Source organism: Dendropsophus ebraccatus, chromosome 12 (genome assembly GCF_027789765.1).
Source record: "Dendropsophus ebraccatus isolate aDenEbr1 chromosome 12, aDenEbr1.pat, whole genome shotgun sequence".
Lineage (NCBI taxonomy): Eukaryota > Metazoa > Chordata > Amphibia > Anura > Hylidae > Dendropsophus > Dendropsophus ebraccatus.
Window position 1 is genome coordinate 86,765,345 of NC_091465.1, and position 23,191 is coordinate 86,788,535.

General features: G+C 45.8%; 1 protein-coding gene across 2 annotated transcripts; it reads right to left on the reverse strand.

Moving 5' to 3' along the window:
• Positions 1–1,630: 1,630 nt before the first annotated feature.
• On the reverse strand, positions 1,631–22,532 carry FAM131C (family with sequence similarity 131 member C). Of its 2 annotated transcripts, none has more exons than XM_069948384.1 (6): positions 22,266–22,532; positions 9,996–10,165; positions 9,818–9,911; positions 4,419–4,601; positions 4,142–4,252; positions 1,631–2,413 (listed from the first exon to the last, which is right to left on the reverse strand). In XM_069948384.1, the coding sequence occupies exons 1-6, from the start codon at positions 22,285–22,287 to the stop codon at positions 2,058–2,060; spliced, it is 936 nt and encodes a 311-aa protein (XP_069804485.1). In that variant the 5' UTR covers positions 22,288–22,532; the 3' UTR covers positions 1,631–2,057. The 2 variants fall into 2 exon arrangements, with proteins under 2 accessions (XP_069804485.1, XP_069804484.1); XM_069948383.1 differs by lacking the exon at positions 22,266–22,532 and adding an exon at positions 18,461–18,597.
• Positions 22,533–23,191: the final 659 nt, after the last annotated feature.

Below are 23,191 nucleotides of genomic sequence, written 5' to 3' on the forward strand. Positions count from 1 at the left end.
AGAAACAAGGATTGGATCACACTGTAAAGCACTGTTCACCAACCTGTAGTTCTCCACATGTTGCAAAACTACGACTCCCAGCATCCCCGAATACAGCATCCCCATACAACATCCTCAGTCACGGCAAGCCTGGACACAGCATGGCCACACAGCATCCCAGGACACAGCATCCCTGGACACAGCATCCTCGGACACAGCATCCCCACACTGCATGACCACACAGTGTGCCCGGACACAGCGTACCAGACCCAGCATCCTCGGACACAGCATCCCCGGACACAGCGTACCAGACCCAGCATCCTCGGACACAGCATCCCCGGACACAGCATCATCGGACACAGCATCCCTGGACACAGCATACCCACACTGCATGACCACACAGCGTGCCCGGACACAGCATCCTCGGACACAGCGTGCCTGGACACAGCATACCCACACTGCATGACCACACAGCGTGCCCGGACACAGCATCCTTGGACACAGCATACCCACACTGCATGACCACACAGCGTACCCGGACACAGCATCCTTGGACACAGCATCCCCACACTGCATGACCACACAGCGTGCCCGGACACAGCATCCTTGGACACAGCATACCCATACCGCATGACCACACAGCGTGCCCGGACACAGCATACCAGACACAGCATGCCCACACAGCATCCAAGGACACTGCATCCCCACACAGCATGCCCACACAGCATCCAAGGACACTGCATCCCCACACAGCATGCCCACACTGCATGACCACACAGCGTGCCCGGACACAGCATACCCACACAGCATCCAAGGACACTGCATCCCCACACAGCATGCCCACACAGCATCCAAGGACACTGCATCCCCACACTGCATGCCCACACAGCATCCAAGGACACTGCATCCCCACACAGCATGCCCACACAGCATCCAAGGACACTGCATCCCCACACAGCATGCCCACACTGCATGACCACACAGCGTGCCCGGACACAGCATACCAGACACAGCATACCCACACAGCATCCAAGGACACTGCATCCCCACACAGCATGCCCACACAGCATCCAAGGACACTGCATCCCCACACTGCATGCCCACACAGCATCCAAGGACACTGCATCCACACAGCATGCCCACACAGCCTTCAGAGCTAGGAGGCCACAGGTTGGGGAACTCCATTATAACATAATGATAACCTGCAGTCACCTGTAATCAGTGAATCATCACATTTCACTCCGACTGATAAAGTTGTGGATGATCTCCTGGTGTGTGGATTATTATAGTGCCAGGATGATTGTATTAGATTAGAGGCGCCGGCGGCTGAACCTCTCGGTTACTATGTCGGAGCTGTCTCAGGTTATTATAGCTGACAAGTTATTATCACAAGCAAAGAATCCAATCCCTTTCCTGTCACCCATCATTTACCATGAAGCTGTGACAATCCCTGCAGTACCTGTTAGGAGCCACTAGATGTCACTAGATCCCCGCACAGATCTGCAGCGCTGTCTGTCTGCTGTCACTACAACATTGTAGACCTAGCGGACGTTGTGTCTTATGTTCCAGATCTCAATTCTGGCTGAATTTGATGGATATAAGTCTATGTTCTATTTTCGATGTGCAGTGATGATAGGACGCATGGACCCGTGATCATCATGTATATTAGCGCATCCGATGTAACAGAAAAGGCCAATACATTCACAAACACGTCACAGAAACGGACGACACACAGCGCCAGACACCCAGCGACCAACACGGGACCACATGACGTTTCTGTGAAGTAAGGCTCAAGGTCGAACCCTTGAAGAGGTCCGAGCCCCTCATAGTGACAAACATATTGCTGATAGGAGAAGTTCTAGAGCAGGTTCTTCTCCCTGCGGTGTCCTGGTCTGCTCCTCAGTAGTGACAGTCTCTGTCATCTCCCATGTCCACCTCCGCCTGGAGGCCAGAAGATGGCAGCTTCCTGGAGGACCCCGAGTAACCATAGACAAAGTCTCTTCTGAGGTGATGGCCCAGAAGCTGACACTCACCGATCCCCTGAGGGTCACTAGTCGCTGACCGCTCTGGTGTCCGCTTCAGTTGTAGAACACCTCGTCCTCTGATAGCGAGCTGCTGTCTACGTAATGGAGCGAGCTGTTGAGCCGTGGTTTGCAGGTCTCGGGGGCCATCTCACCCTCGGCCAGCACCGCCGCTTTGGAGTTGTCTGAGCTGCTGCTTCTCCCGTCGTTCAGTAAAGGGCAGGGGAACGCGGACTGGTGGGAGCGGGGCTCGCTCATGTCCCATCGCTCCGTGGGCAGCACCTGCTGGGAGACTGCAGCCAGTGACACAGCGGAGGAATAGGAGAGGCCGGGGAGGCTGCCCCCCAGGTCAGAGCCGCAGGCCCCCTGTGCGTAGCTCAGCAGCCGACTCTGCAGGTAGAGACTCTCCAGATCTGCAAGAGAAAGAGCCTGATGAAACCAGACATGCATGGCTTATATCACCTCCAGAGCTGCACTCACTATTCTGCTGTTACATCATGTCTTACATTCCCATAACCTCCAGAGCTGCACTCACTATTCTGCTGTTACATCATGTCTTATATTCCTATTACCTCAGGAGCTGCACTCACTATTCTGCTGTTACATCATGTCTTATATTCCCATAACCTCCAGAGCTGCACTCACTATTCTGCTGTTACATTATGTCTTATATTCCCATAACCTCCAGAGCTGCACTCACTATTATGCTGTTACATCATGTCTTATATTCCCATAACCTCCAGAGCTGCACTCACTATTCTGCTGTTACATCATGTCTTATATTCCCATAACCTCCAGAGCTGCACTCACTATTCTGCTGTTACATCATGTCTTATATTCCTATTACCTCCAGAGCTACACTCCCCTATTCTGCTGTTACATCATGTCTTATATTCCCATAACCTCCAGAGCTGCACTCACTACTCTGCTGTTACATCATGTCTTATATTCCCATCACCTCCAGAGCTGCGCTCACTACTCTGCTGTTACATCATGTCTTATATTCCCATCACCTCCAGAGCTGCGCTCACTATTCTGCTGTTACATCATGTCTTATATTCCCATCACCTCCAGAGCTGCGCTCACTACTCTGCTGTTACATCATGTCTTATATTCCCATCACCTCCAGAGCTGCGCTCACTATTCTGCAATGACATCATGCTTGTGCACTCCAAGGTAATATCTTTCCTCTCACCTCTGACTATTGTCTGTTCACATATTGTAATCCTGTTAGAGCATAGTGGGAGTTGTAGTCCCAACTGGAGAGGTAGACCGCACCTCAATGGGGTGCATCCTGCATTGTGGCATAGCAGGGCATAGTATAAACAGCAAAATCCCAGCAGAACTGTGATTACAGCTCTGGAGTGACAGGATCTTGCCTGTGACCTTTGCCTCCTCTCATAGATCACAGTGGACTGGTCCCCCCAGTATACCCTGTGCTGGTCTATGTGGTGAGCAGCTGGGGGACACATGTCCCGGATTGTTGATGTGACCCACATTACGCGGTCGGTGTTTGGCGTCACACATGAACTGGGTCGTCTCCATTAATCACCAGTGCGGACCCAGAAATAGCAGCAGCCGCTCAGCCTGTAGGAGGCAGAGAGCTCGGGGCCCCAGGGAGATCCACACAGCACATGGGGCCCCGCCATTAACCTCTACACGAGGACCAGAGGATGAGCGGACGGCGACCTGTGACCTCATCATATAATACATCAATATAAAGGGTCCGGTCAGTCCCATGTAAATGAATCAATGACTGAGCATGCTCCCATTCATTGACAGCAAGCTTCATCATGACAATGCTGCCTGTCAGTGAATGGAGACCGTCCTCTGTAATGATCGTGTCCTGCTCACGCTGCTCTTAGGTTTGTTACAATGTGTCAGTGACAGCTCTCAGACTGGACAGAGGAGAGATTTATATCAGCGACTTGCCTAGACTGGCACACAGTGACGTACCCTCTACTGTGTGAACGAGATCTGGATCAGGATGGGTGGGAAGAGAACAGGCGTCTACTTTGTTTTCAGAGTTCCAGAGGGAAGCCATTTTGTGTGGCACCCAGGACTTCCTGCTGTAAGTGTGAAGTATGAGGCAGTGGTCCCACCCAGAGAGCGGCAGCACCGCATTCTCTTACAGAACTGACCTTGAAGCTGTCGAACCTCTTGGGAGCCGAGTCCATAATGCATCTCTTCATCATCCAGGGAGGACCAGGCGCTAAGCGTGGCTTCAGTGATGGCGAACTGCTCCGCGACCCCTGAGGAGCAGATAACATGTGACGTCAGATAACTAATGGAGAGTTCTGCTCTGGAAGCTTCTCTGTAACACCTGCGGCCGGTGTACAGACTTACTGAGCACACTAAGGGGCCACAGATGTGCAGGGGCCTGGGATGACTGAGATCTAGGGTCCAGGAGCCCCTCACCTGCAGCAAATCGCGCCTCCTTCAGCTCATCCGTCAGGTCTGAGTAGTTGTCCTCATCAGTCAGGGAGGGGTCCCAGCCAGACTGGGGGGCACTCCAGCCTTTCCACTCAATCAGATGGGCTACACGTCCACGGGCCATAGCTGTGGGCTTGGTGATGTGGTCCTTAATGGTTTGTACCAGACCTAGTGATAGAGGCAGAGGTCACAGGTGACGCCATACTGAGACAGCCCCCCCCCCAGTATTTGGAGGATGGGACCCATTGAAGCTTTTGTAAGGGGACACCGCTTGGCTCCCATCAGAATAACAATGCCCACTGTGAGATCTGGACTGATGTCTGTCGTCTTCTGAGAGGTAACCGGTCACCACCACAATGCTATCCAATCTATTGCCATCATCTTATAGAGCAGGAAGAGCTGAGCAGAATGATATATAACTTTGTGGGGAAAGATTCAGTATAACTTTTTGAAATCCCTGATCATTCTGTGTTAAGGAGTCCAGTGGGCGGAGTTACTCAATGGACTGGACTCCTTAGCATCGGAACATCAGAGATTCCAAACAGAAAATTACAAGTTAGACTGAATCTTTTCCCACAATGATATATATCACCCGCTCAGCTCCTCCTGCTCTATAACATGATGGCGATCGCTTAGGAAGCATTGTCATGGTCACAGGTTCCCTTTAACCATTCATATTTGACCAGGCCTGGCCAGAAACCCAGCAGGTCCCGGATTGCAACAAGGTCATGTCCTAGCTGGTTAGTGTGCCTTGATTCTGTAGGCTGAGGTTAGACCAATAAAGTCCTGCTGTTATAATATGTTGCCCATATTAATATCACGACTGAGGGTCTTCTCTGGATACATGATTCTGGGGGCGGGGGGGGGGGGGCTCTCTGTATTCTCGGCAGAATTCTACCTGCAATTGTAGCCTCAGCTCCATGTGGTTCCCAGAGTAACGTTCATCACCTGAACCGTGAGAGAACCTGAACCCGCACATGGTAACACCACCGGGGCAGGCGGGGTCACCACACAGGCAAAAAAACGGCCTCAAAGCAAAAGCCGTCTAAAAAAAAGTCTGAAAGTTCAAAAAATAATTCCGCTTAAAATTCATGTATTTTGAGCCAGAAAATACAGAATGTCCTTAAAGTCTGAAGGCTGTAGCCCAAATATCCGTCCATCCATCCCATAATGTGGTAAAACAATACTGCTATACACAACCCACACCCATATATAATACTGCCATATACAGCCCACATATCCATCCATCCCATAATGTGGTATAACAATACTGCTATACACAACCCACACCTATATATAATACTGCCATATACAGCCCACATATCCATCCATCCCATAATGTGATATAACAATACTGCTATACACAACCCACACCTATATATAATACTGCCATATCCATCCATCCCATAATGTGGTATAACAATACTGCTATACACAACCCACACCTATATATAATACTGCCATATACAGCCCACATATCCATCCATCCATCCCATAATGTGGTAAAACAATACTGCTATACATAACCCACACCCATATATAATACTGCCATATACAGCCCACATATCCATCCATCCCATAATGTGATATAACAATACTGCTATACACAACCCACACCTATATATAATACTGCCATATCCATCCATCCCATAATGTGGTATAACAATACTGCTATACACAACCCACACCTATATATAATACTGCCATATACAGCCCACATATCCATCCATCCATCCCATAATGTGGTATAACAATACTGCTATACACAACCTACACCTATATATAATACTGCCATATACAGCCCACATATCCATCCATCCCATAATCTGGTATAACAATACTGCTATACACAACCCACACCTATATATAATACTGCCATATACAGCCCACATATCCATCCATCCCATAATGTGGTACAACAATACTGCTATACACAATCCATCCATCCTATAATGTGGTATAACAATACTGCTATACACAACCCTCACCCATATATAATACTGCCATATACAGTCCACATATCCATCCATCCTATAATGTGGTATAACAATACTGCTATGCACAACCCTCACCCATATATAATACTGCCATATACAGTCCACCCATCCATCCATCCATCCTATAATGTGGTATAACAATACTGCTATAACAACCCACACCTACATATATAATACTGCCATATACAGCCCACATATCCATCCATCCCATAATGTGGTACAACAATACTGCTATACACAACCCACACCCATATATAATACTGCCATATACAGCCCACATATCCATCCATCCCATAATGTATAACAATACTGCTATACACAACCCACACCTATATATAATACTGCCATACACAGCCCACATATCCATCCATCCCATAATGTATAACAATACTGCTATACATAACCCACACCTATATATAATACTGCCCTAAACAGCCCACATATCCATCCATCCCATAATGTGGTATAACAATACCGCTATACACAACCCACGCAACTATAAAGTACATATATAATACTGCCATATACAGCCTATATATACATCCATCCCATAATACTGCTATACACAATGGCCATAAAGTACATACTGTATATAATACTGCCATATACAACCAACAATATACTTCCATAAAGGGCTACCTCAAAGGTAGAGAACCAATTCCACACAGACGGAGCTGCAGTATAGACTGATCCTGAAATGGTGGTCACTGTGGTCTCCCCCCCCCCCCCCTTTCTGCAGTCTGCTGCCCACTGCCTTTTTTTTAGGAGGATTCCATCTTTAGCAGCAAAAAAATCAGGACTGTGCACAGGAAGTGGGGTGGGGCCTAAATAGACCAGACATGGACCACAGGAAGTGGGGTGGGGTCTAAATAGACAAGACATGGACCACAGGAAGTGGGGTGCAGCTTTAATAAACCACACATGGAACACAGGAAGTGGCATGGGCCTACATAGACAAGACATGAAGCACAGGAAGTGGGGTGCGGCCTTGATAGACCAGATGTGTAGCAAAGGAAGTGGGGTGTGGCCTAGATAGACCAGACATGGAGGCCAGGAAGTGGAGTGGGGCCTAGATAGACCAGACATGGAGGCCAGGAAGTGGAGTGGGGCCTAGATAGACCAGACATAATATGCAGGAAGTGGGGTGGGGCCTAGAAAGACCAGACATAGAGGCCAGGAAGTGGAGTGGGGCCTAGATAGACCAGACATAGAGGCCAGAAAGTGGGGTGCAGCCTAGATAGACCAGACATAGAACACAGGAAGTGAGGTGGTGTCTAGATAGACTAGACATGGAACACAGGAAGTAAGGTGGGGCCTAGATAGACCAGACATAATACGCAGGAAGTGGGGTGGGGCCTAGATAGACCAGACATGGAGCACAGAAGTGGGGTGGAGCCTAGATAGACCAGACATGGAGGCCAGGAAGTGGGGTGGGGCCTAGATAGACCAGACATGGAGCACAGGAAGTGGGGTGGAGCCTAGATAGACCAGACATAGAGCACAGGAAGTGGGGTGCAGCCTAGATAGACCAGACATAGAGGACAGGAAGTGGGGTGGGGCCTAGATAGACCAGACATGGAGTCAAGGAAGTGGGGTGGGGCCTAGATAGACCAGATATAGAACACAGGAAGTGAGGTGGGGTCTAGATAGACCAGACCTGGAACACAGGAAGTGGGGTGCGGCCTAGATAGACCAGACATAGAGGCCAGGAAGTGGGATGGGGCCTAGATAGACCAGACATGGAGCACAGGAAGTGGGGTGGAGCCTAGATAGACCAGACATTGAGCACAGGAAGTTGAGTGGGGCCCAGATAGACCAGACCTGGAACACAGGAAGTGGGGTGGGGCCTAGATAGACCAGACATAGAGGCCAGGAAGTGGGATGGGGCCTAGATAGACCAGACATGGAGCACAGGAAGTGGGGTGGAGCCTAGATAGACCAGACATTGAGCACAGGAAGTGGGGTGGGGCCTAGATAGACCAGACATTGAGCACAGGAAGTGGGGTGGGGCCTAGATAGACCAGACATAATACACAGGAAGTGGGGTGGGGCCTAGATAGACCAGACATGGAGCACAGAAGTGGGGTGGAGCCTAGATAGACCAGACATGGAGGCCAGGAAGTGGGGTGGGGCCTAGATAGACCAGACATGGAGCACAGGAAGTGGGGTGGAGCCTAGATAGACCAGACATAGAGCACAGGAAGTGGGGTGCAGCCTAGATAGACCAGACATAGAGGGCAGGAAGTGGGGTGGGGCCTAGATAGACCAGACATGGAGTCAAGAAAGTGGGGTGCAGCCTAGGTAGACCAGACATGGAGCACAGGAAGTGGGGTGGAGCCTAGATAGACCAGACATAGAGCACAGGAAGTGGGGTGGAGCCTAGATAGACCAGACATAGAGCACAGGAAGTGGGGTGCAGCCTAGATAGACCAGACATAGAGGACAGGAAGTGGGGTGGGGCCTAGATAGACCAGACATGGAGTCAAGGAAGTGGGGTGGGGCCTAGATAGACCAGACATAGAACACAGGAAGTGAGGTGGTGTCTAGATAGACCAGACCTGGAACACAGGAAGTGGGGTGGGGCCTAGATAGACCAGACATAGAGGCCAGGAAGTCTGATGGGGCCTAGATAGACCAGACATGGAGCACAGGAAGTGGGGTGGAGCCTAGATAGACCAGACATTGAGCACAGGAAGTGGGGTGGGGCCTAGATAGACCAGACATTGAGCACAGGAAGTGGGGTGGGGCCTAGATAGACCAGACATTGAGCACAGGAAGTGGCCAGGGCCTTATTAGTGCAGAGACAGAACTGAAGAGGCGGGGCAGATCATAGTGCTATGCACAGGAGAGAGCATGGACTGTCTGCCTCCTCCAGATGGTCTGCATGGTACCTCATGAGGTAAAAACATGACTTTAACTCCAACCACCAGTAAAGTCCAGAGCAGCTGTCTGTTCTGTACATACTTGTATTCTTACTATGTACACAGTGCTGCCTCCTGAATGTAATCTCCTCTCCTTTTCGTCATCATTATCGGCAGATCTATGCTTAGACCAGGGCTGCTTATGTGATATACGTTATAACCCCTTCCATGCTGTGATCTTCTCTGCTGCTGTTTAGTTGGCATCACATCGGGTATCAATACTCCCCCACACCCACCCACCCATGCACCATAACATATATAATAATAGACTGTAAAGCATCTTCTAGCAGAGTGTCAGCCTGTTTAGTCCAGTGCACTTTTATTGGCACTATGTCACAGTGTAGCCAGAGAATTGAGGGGAAAGGAAGAACCCATGTGTGCCCCAAATGTAGAGAATGTACAAATGTAGACCCTTCAGGGAGGATGGTGCAATCCCCAGGAATCTTATGCAGTGTCGGCCACTCACCGATCAGCGAGGAGGTGGCCAGTTCTGTGATCTCATAGCTCACTGAATTCGCCTTTGACTCGCACATAAAGCCATTGGGTGTCTTAAAGCATTTCTGTGGGGGAAAGACAGGAGGCAGATCATCAGAGGAGCATGGTCACCTGGGCTAGCACCTCCTTTATATACCCTCAGGACTCACCTGCCCCAGCACATCATCCTCCTCTTCCTCCTCCTCATCTTCTTCAGGGCTATCAGTGGGGGCGGTGCCCTCTGCTGGTGGTGGTATTTCTGCAGATACCACTGGGGGGCTGCTCGGCTTTGTGTTATTGTTTGAGAATTGAAATTCTTTGTGTCCGCTGAAGAAAAGCTCTGGGAACACAAGAAAAGATTGAGAATTCTAAGATAAGGACGAAGACCCCAAAATCCGAAGTAAGAAATAAGCCCCCCGACAAAAAAAAAAACAGCTCACCACCACACACCAAGACAATAGACAATATAGTCAAAAGACAAAAGCTATGACTCCCATCATGATGGGACAACAGCTGCAGAGCCACAGGTTGGAAAATACTGACCTAGACTGTGCAGCCTGTGTATATTATATACTGTAGCAGCTAATATTCAGAGATCCACCATATGCAGCAGCTAGATGGGCCAGGAGTGACTCCATAAGGTCCTGGTAGGTGCCACAAGTTGACTGCACCCCACAGCTGCTGGTGGGTCCATGGAGCCAAAAAGACCATCAAGGTCCCACAGATGGTTCAATTCTGGTCATGCTCCTCCAGTCCAATGTTGGACATTTCTAGCCGTGTGACATGTCGCATTGTCTTGCTGGAAAATCCCACCTGCCCCAGGAGAGACAATCAGCATGTATGGGTGTATGTGATCTGCCGGGATGGATTCATACCCAGATCAGCTGTGAGCGCCTGCACATCGATGAGTGGCTAAGAAAGTGGAGAAGACAACTTTTTACCGATAAGTAGAGAGGACAACCCTTTACCAATTAGCGGAACCCTGTACGGATCAGAGGAGAAGACAGCCCTTTACCGATCAGCAGAGAAGACAGCCCTTTACCAATCATTGGAAATCACAACCTTGTCCCAATCAGAGGAGAAGACAACCCGTTACCAACCAGTGAAGAAGACAACCCTTTCAAATTAGTGGAGAACACAATCCTTTACCAATGATTGGAGAAGACAACCCTTTACCAACTAGTGGAGAAGACATCCCTTTACCGATCAGCAGAGAAGACAGCCCTTTACCAATCAGGAGAGAAGACAGCCCTTTACCAACCAGCAGAGAAGACAGCCCTTTACCGATCAGCAGAGAAGACAGCCCTTTACCGATCAGCAGAGAAGACAGCCCTTTACCAATCAGCAGAGAAGACAACCCTTTAACGATCAGCAGAGAAGACAACCCTTTACCAATCAGGAGAGAAGACAACCCTTTAACGATCAGCAGAGAAGACAACCCTTTACCAATCAGGAGAGAAGACAACCCTTTAACGATCAGCAGAGAAGACAGCCCTTTACCAATCAGGAGAGAAGACAACCCTTTACCGATCAGCAGATAAGACAGCCCTTTACCGATCAGCAGAGAAGACAGCCCTTTACCGATCAGCAGAGAAGACAGCCCTTTACCGATCAGCAGAGAAGACAACCCTTTACCAATCAGCAGAGAAGACAGCCCTTTACCAATCAGGAGAGAAGACAGCCCTTTACCGATCAGGAGAGAAGACAGCCCTTTACCGATCAGGAGAGAAGACAGCCCTTTACCGATCAGCAGAGAGAACAATCCTTTACCGATCAGCAGAGAAGACAGCCCTTTACCAAACAGCAGAGAAGACAACCCTTTACCAACCAGAGGAGAAGACAACCCTTTACCAACCAGCAGAGAAGACAACTCTTTACCGATCAGCAGAGAAGACAACCCTTTACCGATCAGCAGAGAAGACAGCCCTTTACCAATCAGCAGAGAGGACAATCCTCTACCGATCAGCAGAGAAAACAACCCTTTACCGATCAGCAGAGAAGACAACCCTTTACCGATCAGCAGAGAAAACAGCCCTTTACCGATCAGGAGAGAAGACAACCCTTTACCAACTAGCGGAGAAGACAGCCCTTTACCGATCAGCAGAGAAGACAGCCCTTTACCGATCAGCAGAGAAGACAGCCCTTTACCGATCAGCAGAGAAGACAACCCTTTACCAATCAGCAGAGAAGACAGCCCTTTACTAATCAGGAGAGAAGACAACCCTTTACCGATCAGCAGAGAAGACAGCCCTTTACCAATCAGGAGAGAAGACAGCCCTTTACCGATCAGGAGAGAAGACAGCCCTTTACCGATCAGGAGAGAAGACAGCCCTTTACCTATCAGCAGAGAGAACAATCCTTTACCGATCAGCAGAGAAGACAGCCCTTTACCAAACAGCAGAGAAGACAACCCTTTACCAACCAGAGGAGAAGACAACCCTTTACCAACCAGCAGAGAAGACAACTCTTTACCGATCAGCAGAGAAGACAACCCTTTACCGATCAGCAGAGAAGACAGCCCTTTACCGATCAGCAGAGAGGACAATCCTCTACCGATCAGCAGAGAAAACAACCCTTTACCGATCAGCAGAGAAGACAACCCTTTACCGATCAGCAGAGAAAACAGCCCTTTACCGATCAGGAGAGAAGACAACCCTTTACCAACTAGCGGAGAAGACAGCCCTTTACCGATCAGCAGAGAAGACAGCCCTTTACCGATCAGCAGAGAAGACAGCCCTTTACCGATCAGCAGAGAAGACAACCCTTTACCGATCAGCAGAGAAGACAGCCCTTTACCGATCAGCAGAGAAGACAACCCTTTACCCATCAGCAGAGAAGACAACCTTTACCGATCAGCAGAGAAGACAGCCCTTTATCGATCAGCAGAGAAGACATCCCTTTACCCATCAGCAGAGAAGACAGCCCTTTACCCATCAGCAGAGAAGACAACCCTTTACCCATCAGCAGAGAAGACAGCCCTTTACCCATCAGCAGAGAAGACAACCCTTTACCAATCAGGAGAGAAGACAACCCTTTACCGATCAGCAGAGAAGACAACCCTTTACCCATCAGCAGAGAAGACAACCCTTTACCGATCAGCAGAGAAGACAGCCCTTTACCGATCAGCAGAGAAGACAACCCTTTACCGATCAGCAGAGAAGACAGCCCTTTACCCATCAGCAGAGAAGACAACCCTTTACCGATCAGCAGAGAAGACAGCCCTTTACCCATCAGCAGAGAAGACAACCCTTTACCAATCAGGAGAGAAGACAACCCTTTACCGATCAGCAGAGAAGACAGCCCTTTACCCATCAGCAGAGAAGACAGCCCTTTACCCATCAGCAGAGAAGACAACCCTTTACCGATCAGCAGAGAAGACAGCCCTTTACCGATCAGCAGAGAAGACAGCCCTTTACCGATCAGCAGAGAAGACAGCCCTTTACCGATCAGCAGAGAAGACAACCCTTTACCGATCAGCAGAGAAGACAACCCTTTACCGATCAGCAGAGAAGACAGCCCTTTACCGATCAGCAGAGAAGACAACCCTTTACCGATCAGCAGAGAAGACAGCCCTTTACCGATCAGCAGAGAAGACAACCCTTTACCGATCAGCAGAGAAGACAGCCCTTTACCGATCAGCAGAGAAGACAACCCTTTACCAACTAGCGGAGAAGACAACCCTTTACCCATCAGCAGAGAAGACAACCCTTTACCGATCAGCAGAGAAGACAACCCTTTACCGATCAGCAGAGAAGACAGCCCTTTACCGATCAGCAGAGAAGACAGCCCTTTACCGATCAGCAGAGAAGACAACCCTTTACCGATCAGCAGAGAAGACAACACTTTACCGATCAGCAGAGAAGACAGCCCTTTACCGATCAGCAGAGAAGACAACCCTTTACCGATCAGCAGAGAAGACAGCCCTTTACCGATCAGCAGAGAAGACAACCCTTTACCGATCAGCAGAGAAGACAGCCCTTTACCGATCAGCAGAGAAGACAACCCTTTACCGATCAGCAGAGAAGACAGCCCTTTACCGATCAGCAGAGAAGACAACCCTTTACCCATCAGCGGAGAAGACACCGTACTAACCACCAGAGAAGACAATAAAAATAAAAATAATAACATTTATTTGTATAGCGCCAACAGGTTCCAGCTTTACCAACCTAAAGGCCGTATTACACGAAGCGATTATCGTTCAGATTCGCTATAACGATCGTTTGCTAGCGATAACTAGCTTTTTTTAGCGAGCGATTCTGAGGTTATTACATTCACTGATTACTGTTATGAACGATCGTTTATACATCGTTATATGGTCATTAATCGTTCCTCAGGACGACCCACACAACATGTTTTATTGGCGAACGACTTATTACACGAACAGACCAAAATGAACGACTTTTCATTAGTCGTTTCATCGTTGGGTGTTATTACACGGACAGATAATCGTTCATTTCAATTGTTTTAGCAAATTTTTAAACAATAATTGTCTGTCTTTCTGTCTGTCTGCTCCGGAGCCCGGATACACAGTAGGGATCACTGATCTGTTGGGTTACAGACGTCTGGTAGCCCCCTGGAATGGGGTATATGTCTGCAGACTATCGCACTTCTTATATACACACGAGCTACACCCTCCCGATGCCAAAAGTAGGAAGTGGTGATAATGATAGGACTGGACTGTGTAGATGATTATAGACTGTGCTCATCTATTATATGCTGCGCTAATATAGTCTACACTATTATAGTATCACATACTGTTATTATATACTGCACTATTATATCATTATAGTCTGTGCTGCTGTATTATATGCTGCACTATATTCTACATTATTATATTATCACATACTGTTATTATATGCAGAACTATTCTATCATTATAGACTGTGTCTGTTATATACTGTACTATTATAGACTGTGCTGATGTATTATATGCTGCGCTAATATAATCTACACTATTACATTATCGCAAACTGTTGTTATATACTGTACTATTATACTATTATAGACTGTGCTGCTGTATTATATTCTGCACTATATTCTACATTTATTATATTATCACATACTGTTGTTATATACTGTACTATTATATCATTATAGACTGTGCTGCTGTATTATAGGCTGCACTATATTCTACATTTATTATATTATCACATACTGTTGTTATATACTGTACTATTATATCATTAGAGAGTGTGGCTGTTATATATTGTACTATTATATCATTATAGACTGTGCTGCTGTATTATAGGCTGCACTATATTCTAGATTATTATATTACCACATACTGTTGTTATATACTGTACTATTATAGACTGTTCTGGTGTATTATATGAAGCACTATATTCTACATTATTATATTATTACATACTGTTATTATATACTGTACTATTATATCATTAGAGAGTGTGGCTGTTATATATTGTACTATTATACCATTATAGACTGTTCTGGTGTATAATATGCTGCACTACTTTCTAGATTATTAAATTATCACATCCTGTTATATACTGTACTATTATACTGTTGTAGACTTCTGGTGTATAGATGAAGCACTATATTCTACATTATTATATTATCACACTGTGGAATGAAGTGATTATTATACATTATATCGCACGCCTTATATCAGGTTGTCCGCAGCTCTCACTTTTGCTCCTGTGCACAGAAGACGGAGGAGGCGTCAGGGATGGAGGCCGGGGGTTTCCATGACAACGCAGACACGCATGATGCAGAAAACACACAAACAACCTCACATGACGAGACCCCCGCACACGTCAGCAGGGTGCACTCATCCTGAGATAACCCTCACCGTACATTATACACCAATATACTATATATTGCATCGTAAATTATACATCATGCCATATATTATATTATGTATCACATCGTATATTATATGCCATGTCATCCATCATACAGCGCACTGAGCATATATACCAAATCCTACAGTATACATTATTACATACATTATACATCACATTGTACATTATATAACATACATTATACACCACACTGTACATTATATATCATACATCATACAGCGCACTGAGCATATATACCAAATCCTACAGTATACATTATAACATACATTATACATCACATCGTACATTATATATTATACTGTACATTATATATCATACATTATACATCACATCGTACATTATATATTATACTGTACATTATAACATACATTATACATCACATCGTACATTATATATTATACTGTACATTATATATCATACATTATACATCACATCGTACATTATATATTATACTGTACATTATATATCATACATTATACATCACATTGTACATTATATATCACACCATATACCACACTATACATTATATATCATACATCATACAGCGCACTGAATGTATATACCAAACCCTACAGTATACATTATAACATACATTATACATTACATTGTACATTATACATCACACTGTACATTATATATCATACATTATACATCACAGCATACACCATATACCACGCTGTAAATTTTATATCATATCATACAGCACACTGAACGTATATACCAAACCCTACAGTATACATTATAACATACATTATACATCATATTGTATATTATACATCACACGGTACATTATATATATATATCATACATAACAACATATTACACACTGTACATTATATATATCATACATCACACTGTACATTATACATCACTGTATATACCATATACCACACTGTACATTATATATATATATCATACATCACACTGTACATTATACAACACAGCATATACCATTTACCACACTGTACATTATATATATATCATACATCACACTGTACATTATACATCACAGCATATACCATATACCACACTGTACATTATATATATCATACATCACACTGTACATTATACAACACAGTATATACCATATACCACACTGTACATTATATATATCATACATCACACTGTACATTATATATATATCACATCATACATCACAGCATACACCATATACCAGGATGTACATTATATATATATATATATATATATATATATCATACATCACACTGTACATTATACATCACAGTATACACCATATACCAGGCTGTGCATTATATATCAAATAGCACATCAGACATTAAACACCATGCTGTACATAATACAATACACCATATCAAACATTACCACAAGAAAAAGTAATTGAACCCCATGCAATTCCCTGGATTTCCACATAGAGAACAATCACATTACATTAGTCATCAAAGTAGATAAACACAATGTAATTAATGCAATAACTCACAGACGTTCATGTGTGTTATTAAAGGGGTACTCCAGCGAAAATCTTTTTCTTTCAAATCAACTGGTTTCGAAAAGTTATAAAGATTTGTAATTTAATTCTATTTAGAAATCTCTATTCTTCCAGTACTTATCAGCTGCTGTATGTCTTGCAGGAAGTGGTGAATTCTCTCCAGTATGACACGGTGCTCTCTGCTGCCACCTCTGTCCATGTCAGGAACTGTCCAGAGCAGGAGAGGTTTTCTATGGGGATTTGCTGCTGTTCTGGACAGTTCCTGTCTCGGAAAGGGGTGGCAGCAGAGAGCGCTGTGTCAGACTGGAAAAAAAAATACATCACTTCCTGCAGGACATACAGCAGCTGATAAGTACTGGAAGACTGGAAATTTTTAAATAGAAATAAATGACAAATCTTTATAACTTTCTGAAACCAGTTGATTTAAAAGAAAAAGATTTTCGCTGGAGTACCCCTTTAAGCATAAGTAAGTGAACCCTTGGGAAGTGCCTTAGCTTTCTGCACTGAATACCAATATTATGTGGTCTGATGTTCTCTAAGTCACAATGTTACATGGTTTGACTTAGTTTCCACTACAGGATTTTGCGGTCGTCATTGCCAATGCCCGTCAAAAAAACGTCCGATATTTGCTGATCATGATCAAAATAAATGACCGTCATTAGCAAATATTGGACGTCTTTTTGCCCACAAAACCTGTAGTGTGAACTTAGCCTTAGAATGTAGGTAATCCAATAACACAGACAGCTGTATGATCAATGAGTAAACATCCACAGGACAGGGAGAAAAAGTAAGTGTGTGTGTAAGTGTGAGTGTGAGGGGTCACAGGGGCTTCACCCATTCCATAAAGCTACGCCATCTTCTTCTCAGGAAGCCGAGGAGCTGATCATTGACTGATCGCTCTCCTTAAAGACTTTTAAAATCATCAGCCGCCACCCACAGCTGCACAACCATCACTAGCGATGTCCGTGCAGCCCTGCCACCGGATTCTTGTGTAATAGGTTCAGTAAGTGAATGCCGATCTAGCGGATCTACTAGGCCAGTGCCCGCTTACAGAGCACCAATGACTTCAATAGGAATCATGTAACCGCCATAAGGTGCGCCTTTCTTCGGGAGATGATGGCTTGGACCATGAGAATGTCTCCAGACGATCTGGACTGATGGCGGATATCCTCTATGGTATCTCGCCCAGTGATGGCGCGTCCTGGCAATGTGGCGACCATGATGTCTGTACCCCAAGAGGAGACGCCATGAGCCGCACCACACTACACCGCAGCTATAAGAATCCCTGGTGCTACATGCAGACGGATCAATGTCGCCATGGGAACAATATTATTAAAGTCCTCGCCTGCGGGACGCCGAGAAAACATTCCACAAACTACAGGGATCCGGCTACGAGTATTCACCGCCGGGGGTCACAGAACAGCGCCAAACCTCAGACACCTGGAAAACTATGGGGGAGATATAAGGCGCCATCTAGTGAGATCATCATTCATGCCCATAGCAACCAAGCACAGCTCCTATAGCAACCAAGCACAGCTCCTATAGCAACCAATCACAGCTCAGCTTTCAGTTTACCAATGCTATGTGTGATATAAAAGCTGAGCTGTGATTGGTTGCTATGGGCAACAGAGAGAGGCCTATCGTGTGTGATACTGTGTACTGTATCTAATCTTGTCATGTGTGATACTGTGTGCTGTATATAATCCTATCATGTGTGATACTAAGTGCTGTATCTAATCCTGTCATGTGTGATACTGTATCTAATTCTGTCATGTGTGATACTGTGTGCTGTATCTAATCCTGTCATGTGTGATACTAAGTGCTGTATCTAATCCTGTCATGTGTGATACTGTGCGCTGTATATAATCTTATCATGTGTGATACTGAGTGCTGTATCTAATCCTGTCATGTGTGATACTGTATCTAATTCTGTCATGTGTGATACTGTGTGCTGTATATAATCCTATCATGTGTGATACTGAGTGCTGTATCTAATCCTGTCATGTGTGATACTGTGTGCTGTATCTAAACCTGTCATGTGTGATACTAAGTGCTGTATCTAATCCTGTCATGTGTGATACTGTATCTAATTTTGTCATGTGTGATACTGTGTGCTGTATATAATCCTGTCATGTGTGATACTGTATCTAATTCTGTCATGTGTGATACTGTGTGCTGTATCTAATCCTGTCATGTGTGATACTGTATCTAATCCTGTCATGTGTGATACTGTGTGCTGAACGGCTGTGGATATAAGTCTCTCATATGTAAAACTGTTGGCTGAGCAGCTGTAGCTAAGCCTATCGTGTATGATACAGTCTGCTGAGCTAAGGTATCTAATCCTATCCAGAGCGATTATGCCTTCTGAGCTGCTGTATCTAATCCTATCATGCATAATACTGTAGGCCAAGCTGCTGTATCTAAAGATGCCCTGCAGTATACTGTAGGCTGAGCTGCTGTATCCAATCCTATCATGTTTGATACTGTAGGCCAAGCTGTTGTATCTAAACCAGTCCTGCAGTATTCTGTCTGTTGAGCTGCTGTATCCAATCCTATCATGTTTGATACTGTCTAATATGTGGAATACGCTTGCAAAGACACTGTATCTAAGCCTGTCGTGTGTGATACTGTCTGCTGAGCTGCTGTATCTAAGCTGATCCCAGATTTGTGGCTGTGGCAGCCATGTCTTTATTCCTCAGGTACGGACGGCTCCGTTACTGGCGTTGGCGATCAGATTAACCAGTCGCGTCCCGCCATCTGTCCGGTCACAGGCAGCAGCCGGTTATGATTCACCGGATACTTCGCCTTCGCACTTTGGCGAGTGCGGCAGCAGTTTACTCCAAAAGTAATGATGGTCCCTGCACCACCGCCGCCCTCCATCATCAGCAAAACAACAGCTGTCACTCAGCGGCTGCCACGTGGGAAGCGCTGCAGCTGCCATGTGAACGGACAGCGACAATTCCTCATAACTCCCATCAGATCAGTCGGTCCACAGCAATTGTCACCAGAATGGATGGAACACCACCTCCAACACCTGTATGTACCTGCAGTCCTATGTAACACCACAGTGACACATTGATAACTCTCTGAGTACAGATAATGTAGTAGTCACCTGCAGTCCTATGTAATGGCACAGATAACACAGTGATATCTCTGAGTACAGATAATGTAGTAGTCACCTGCAGTCCTATGTAACAGCACAGATAACACAGTGATATCTCTGAGTACAGATAATGTAGTAGTCACCTGCAGTCCTATGTAACACCACAGATGACACAGTGACATCTCTGAGTACAGATAATGTAGTAGATGTCACCTGCAGTCCTATGTAACAGCACAGATAACACAGTGGTATCTGAGTACATATAATGCAGCAGATGTCCCTGCAGTCCTATGTAACAGCACATATAACACAGTGATATCTCTGAGTACAGATAATGTAGTAGATGTGACCTGCAGTCCTATGTAACACCACAGATAACACATTGATATCTCTGAGTACAGATAATGTAGTAGTCACCTGCAGTCCTATGTAACACCACATAACACAGTGGTATCTCTGAGTACAGATAATGTAGTAGCTGTCACCGGCAGTCCTATGTAACAGCACAGATAACACAGTGATATCTCTGAGTACAGATAATGTAGTAGATGTCACCTGCAGTCCTATGTAACACCACAGATAACACAGTGATATCTCTGAGTACAGATAATGTAGATGTCACCTGCAGTCCTATGTAACACCACATTGACACATTGATAACTCTGAGTACAGATAATGTAGTAGATGTCACCTGCAGTCCTATGTAACAGCACAGATAACACAGTGATATCTCTGAGTACAGATAATGTAGTAGATGTCACCTGCAGTCCTATGTAAGAGCACAGATAACACAGTGGTATCTGAGTACATATAATGCAGCAGATGTCCCTGCAGTCCTATGTAACACCACATTGACACATTGATAACTCTGAGTACAGATAATGTAGTAGATGTCACCTGCAGTCCTATGTAACAGCACAGATAACACAGTGATATCTCTGAGTACAGATAATGTAGTAGTCACCTGCAGTCCTATGTAACACCACAGATAACACAGTGATATCTCTGAGTACAGATAATGTAGATGTCACCTGCAGTCCTATGTAACACCACAGATAACACAGTGATATCTCTGAGTACAGATATTGTAGTAGATGTCACCTGCAGTCCTATGTAACAGCACAGATAACACAGTGATATCTCTGCGTAGATATTGTAGTAGATGTCACCTGCAGTCCTATGTAACAGCACAGATAACAGTGATATCTCTGAGTACAGATAATGTAGTAGATGTCACCTGCAGTCCTATGTAACAGCACAGATAACACAGTGATATCTCTGAGTACAGATAATGTAGTAGATGTCACCTGCAGTCCTATGTAAGAGCACAGATAACACAGTGATATCTCTGAGTACAGATAATGGAGTAATGTCACCTGCAGTCCTATGTAACAGCACAGATAACACAGTGGTATCTGAGTACATATAATGCAGCAGATGTCCCTGCAGTCCTATGTAACACCACATTGATAACTCTGAGTACAGATAATGTAGTAGATGTCACCTGCAGTCCTATGTAACAGCACAGATAACACAGTGATATCTCTCTGAGTACAGATAATGTAGTAGATGTCACCTGCAGTCCTATGTAACAGCACAGATAACACAGTGATATCTCTGCGTAGATATTGTAGTAGATGTCACCTGCAGTCCTATGTAACAGCACAAATAACACAGTGATATCTCTGAGTACAGATAATGTAGTAGATGTCACCTGCAGTCCTATGTAACAGCACAGATAACAGTGATATCTCTGAGTACAGATAATGTAGTAGATGTGACCTGCAGTCCCATGTAACATGTTGTGTTCTCACACTCAGCTCTGCTACATCTCTTAGCTGCTTGCCCTCCATACAACAGGTTGTGTTCTCACTTTCCTGCCGCCTCAGTCTGCTCCATCTGCGCGGTCCTTGCGCTCGGCTTCCTCTTCTCTGACATGAAGGTTACAGTCACTTTGACTTCTTCTCTCTGTTCTCCCCCTCCCTCTAGCAGTGAAAGTGTTAAGCCCTCTATGACACCGCAGTAACCCCTTCCTCCCCTCACCCACCTTTGGAGATACAGGAGCCCATGATGGTGAGCTGTGTGCCATGAAAGCCCCCGGATGATGAGAGTCAGCTCTGCGGGGTCACTTTCCCTCCCGAAGGTCCAAATCCCAACATTGTGAATAGACAAAGAGATTCCAGGAGCTTATTAAATCCTGGGGGTCTCCTCACAGCTGGGGGTCTTGGGCGATTGGCCGACTCCTTCACCTGGTTAATCCAGAGTGGTCTCCCGGCTGCAGTTGGCAGGGGGGCAGTTTGGAGGGGCTGGCAGACATGGCAGTGCCTCTGTGTAGAAGGAGCGTCACGTTGAGGAGCGCTGTTGCTCGGCTGCAGATTCCGCCCCTCTCTCCTCTTTGGGAGGGTTTGTCGTGTAACTGGGGACAGGAAGGATTCAGCACCGTCTATGTCTGTGGAGGTGAAATTATCGCTATGTCTGATGGAGAGGCCTCCCTGCCCCCGGCAGCAACAGGCGGCAGGCTTCCATTGCTGGTGACACCAGATGAGGAGAGGCCAGAGCTCACCTGACACAGACCTGCCTCCCATTCTACAGATGAGAGGAGCCATAGAGATCTACAGCAAAAGTCTGATAAACCGCCACACATCACCGCTCCCCTAAACCTGGAGAACCACAATATACACAAGTCTCTACAAAATCCTATCCCGCACCTCCCGGATTATACCAGTTATGGGAAAGCTGGGTGACCAGAATGACTCCTACCAACTAGGAATATCACAACTATAATACTGCTCCTATATACAGGAATATAACTGCTATAATACTGCTCCTATATACAGGGATATAACTACTATAATACTGCTCCTATATACAGGGATATACTACTATAATACTGCTCCTATATACAGGAATATAACCACTATAATACTGCTCCTACATACAGGAATATAACTGCTATAATACTGCTCCTACATA

What these genes read in the sequence shown, in the direction of transcription:
- FAM131C (XM_069948384.1), bottom strand. Translation starts at nt 22,287, where the DNA reads ATGGGCTCCTGTATCTCCAAAG. An exon ending in GGGCTCCTGTATCTCCAAAG is followed by an intron (nt 10,166 to 22,265) that starts GTGGGTGAGGGG and finishes TTGTGTTCCCAG; the next exon opens with AGCTTTTCTTCAGCGGACAC. An exon ending in AGAGGTTCGACAGCTTCAAG is followed by an intron (nt 2,414 to 4,141) that starts GTCAGTTCTGTA and finishes TTTCTCTTGCAG; the next exon opens with ATCTGGAGAGTCTCTACCTG.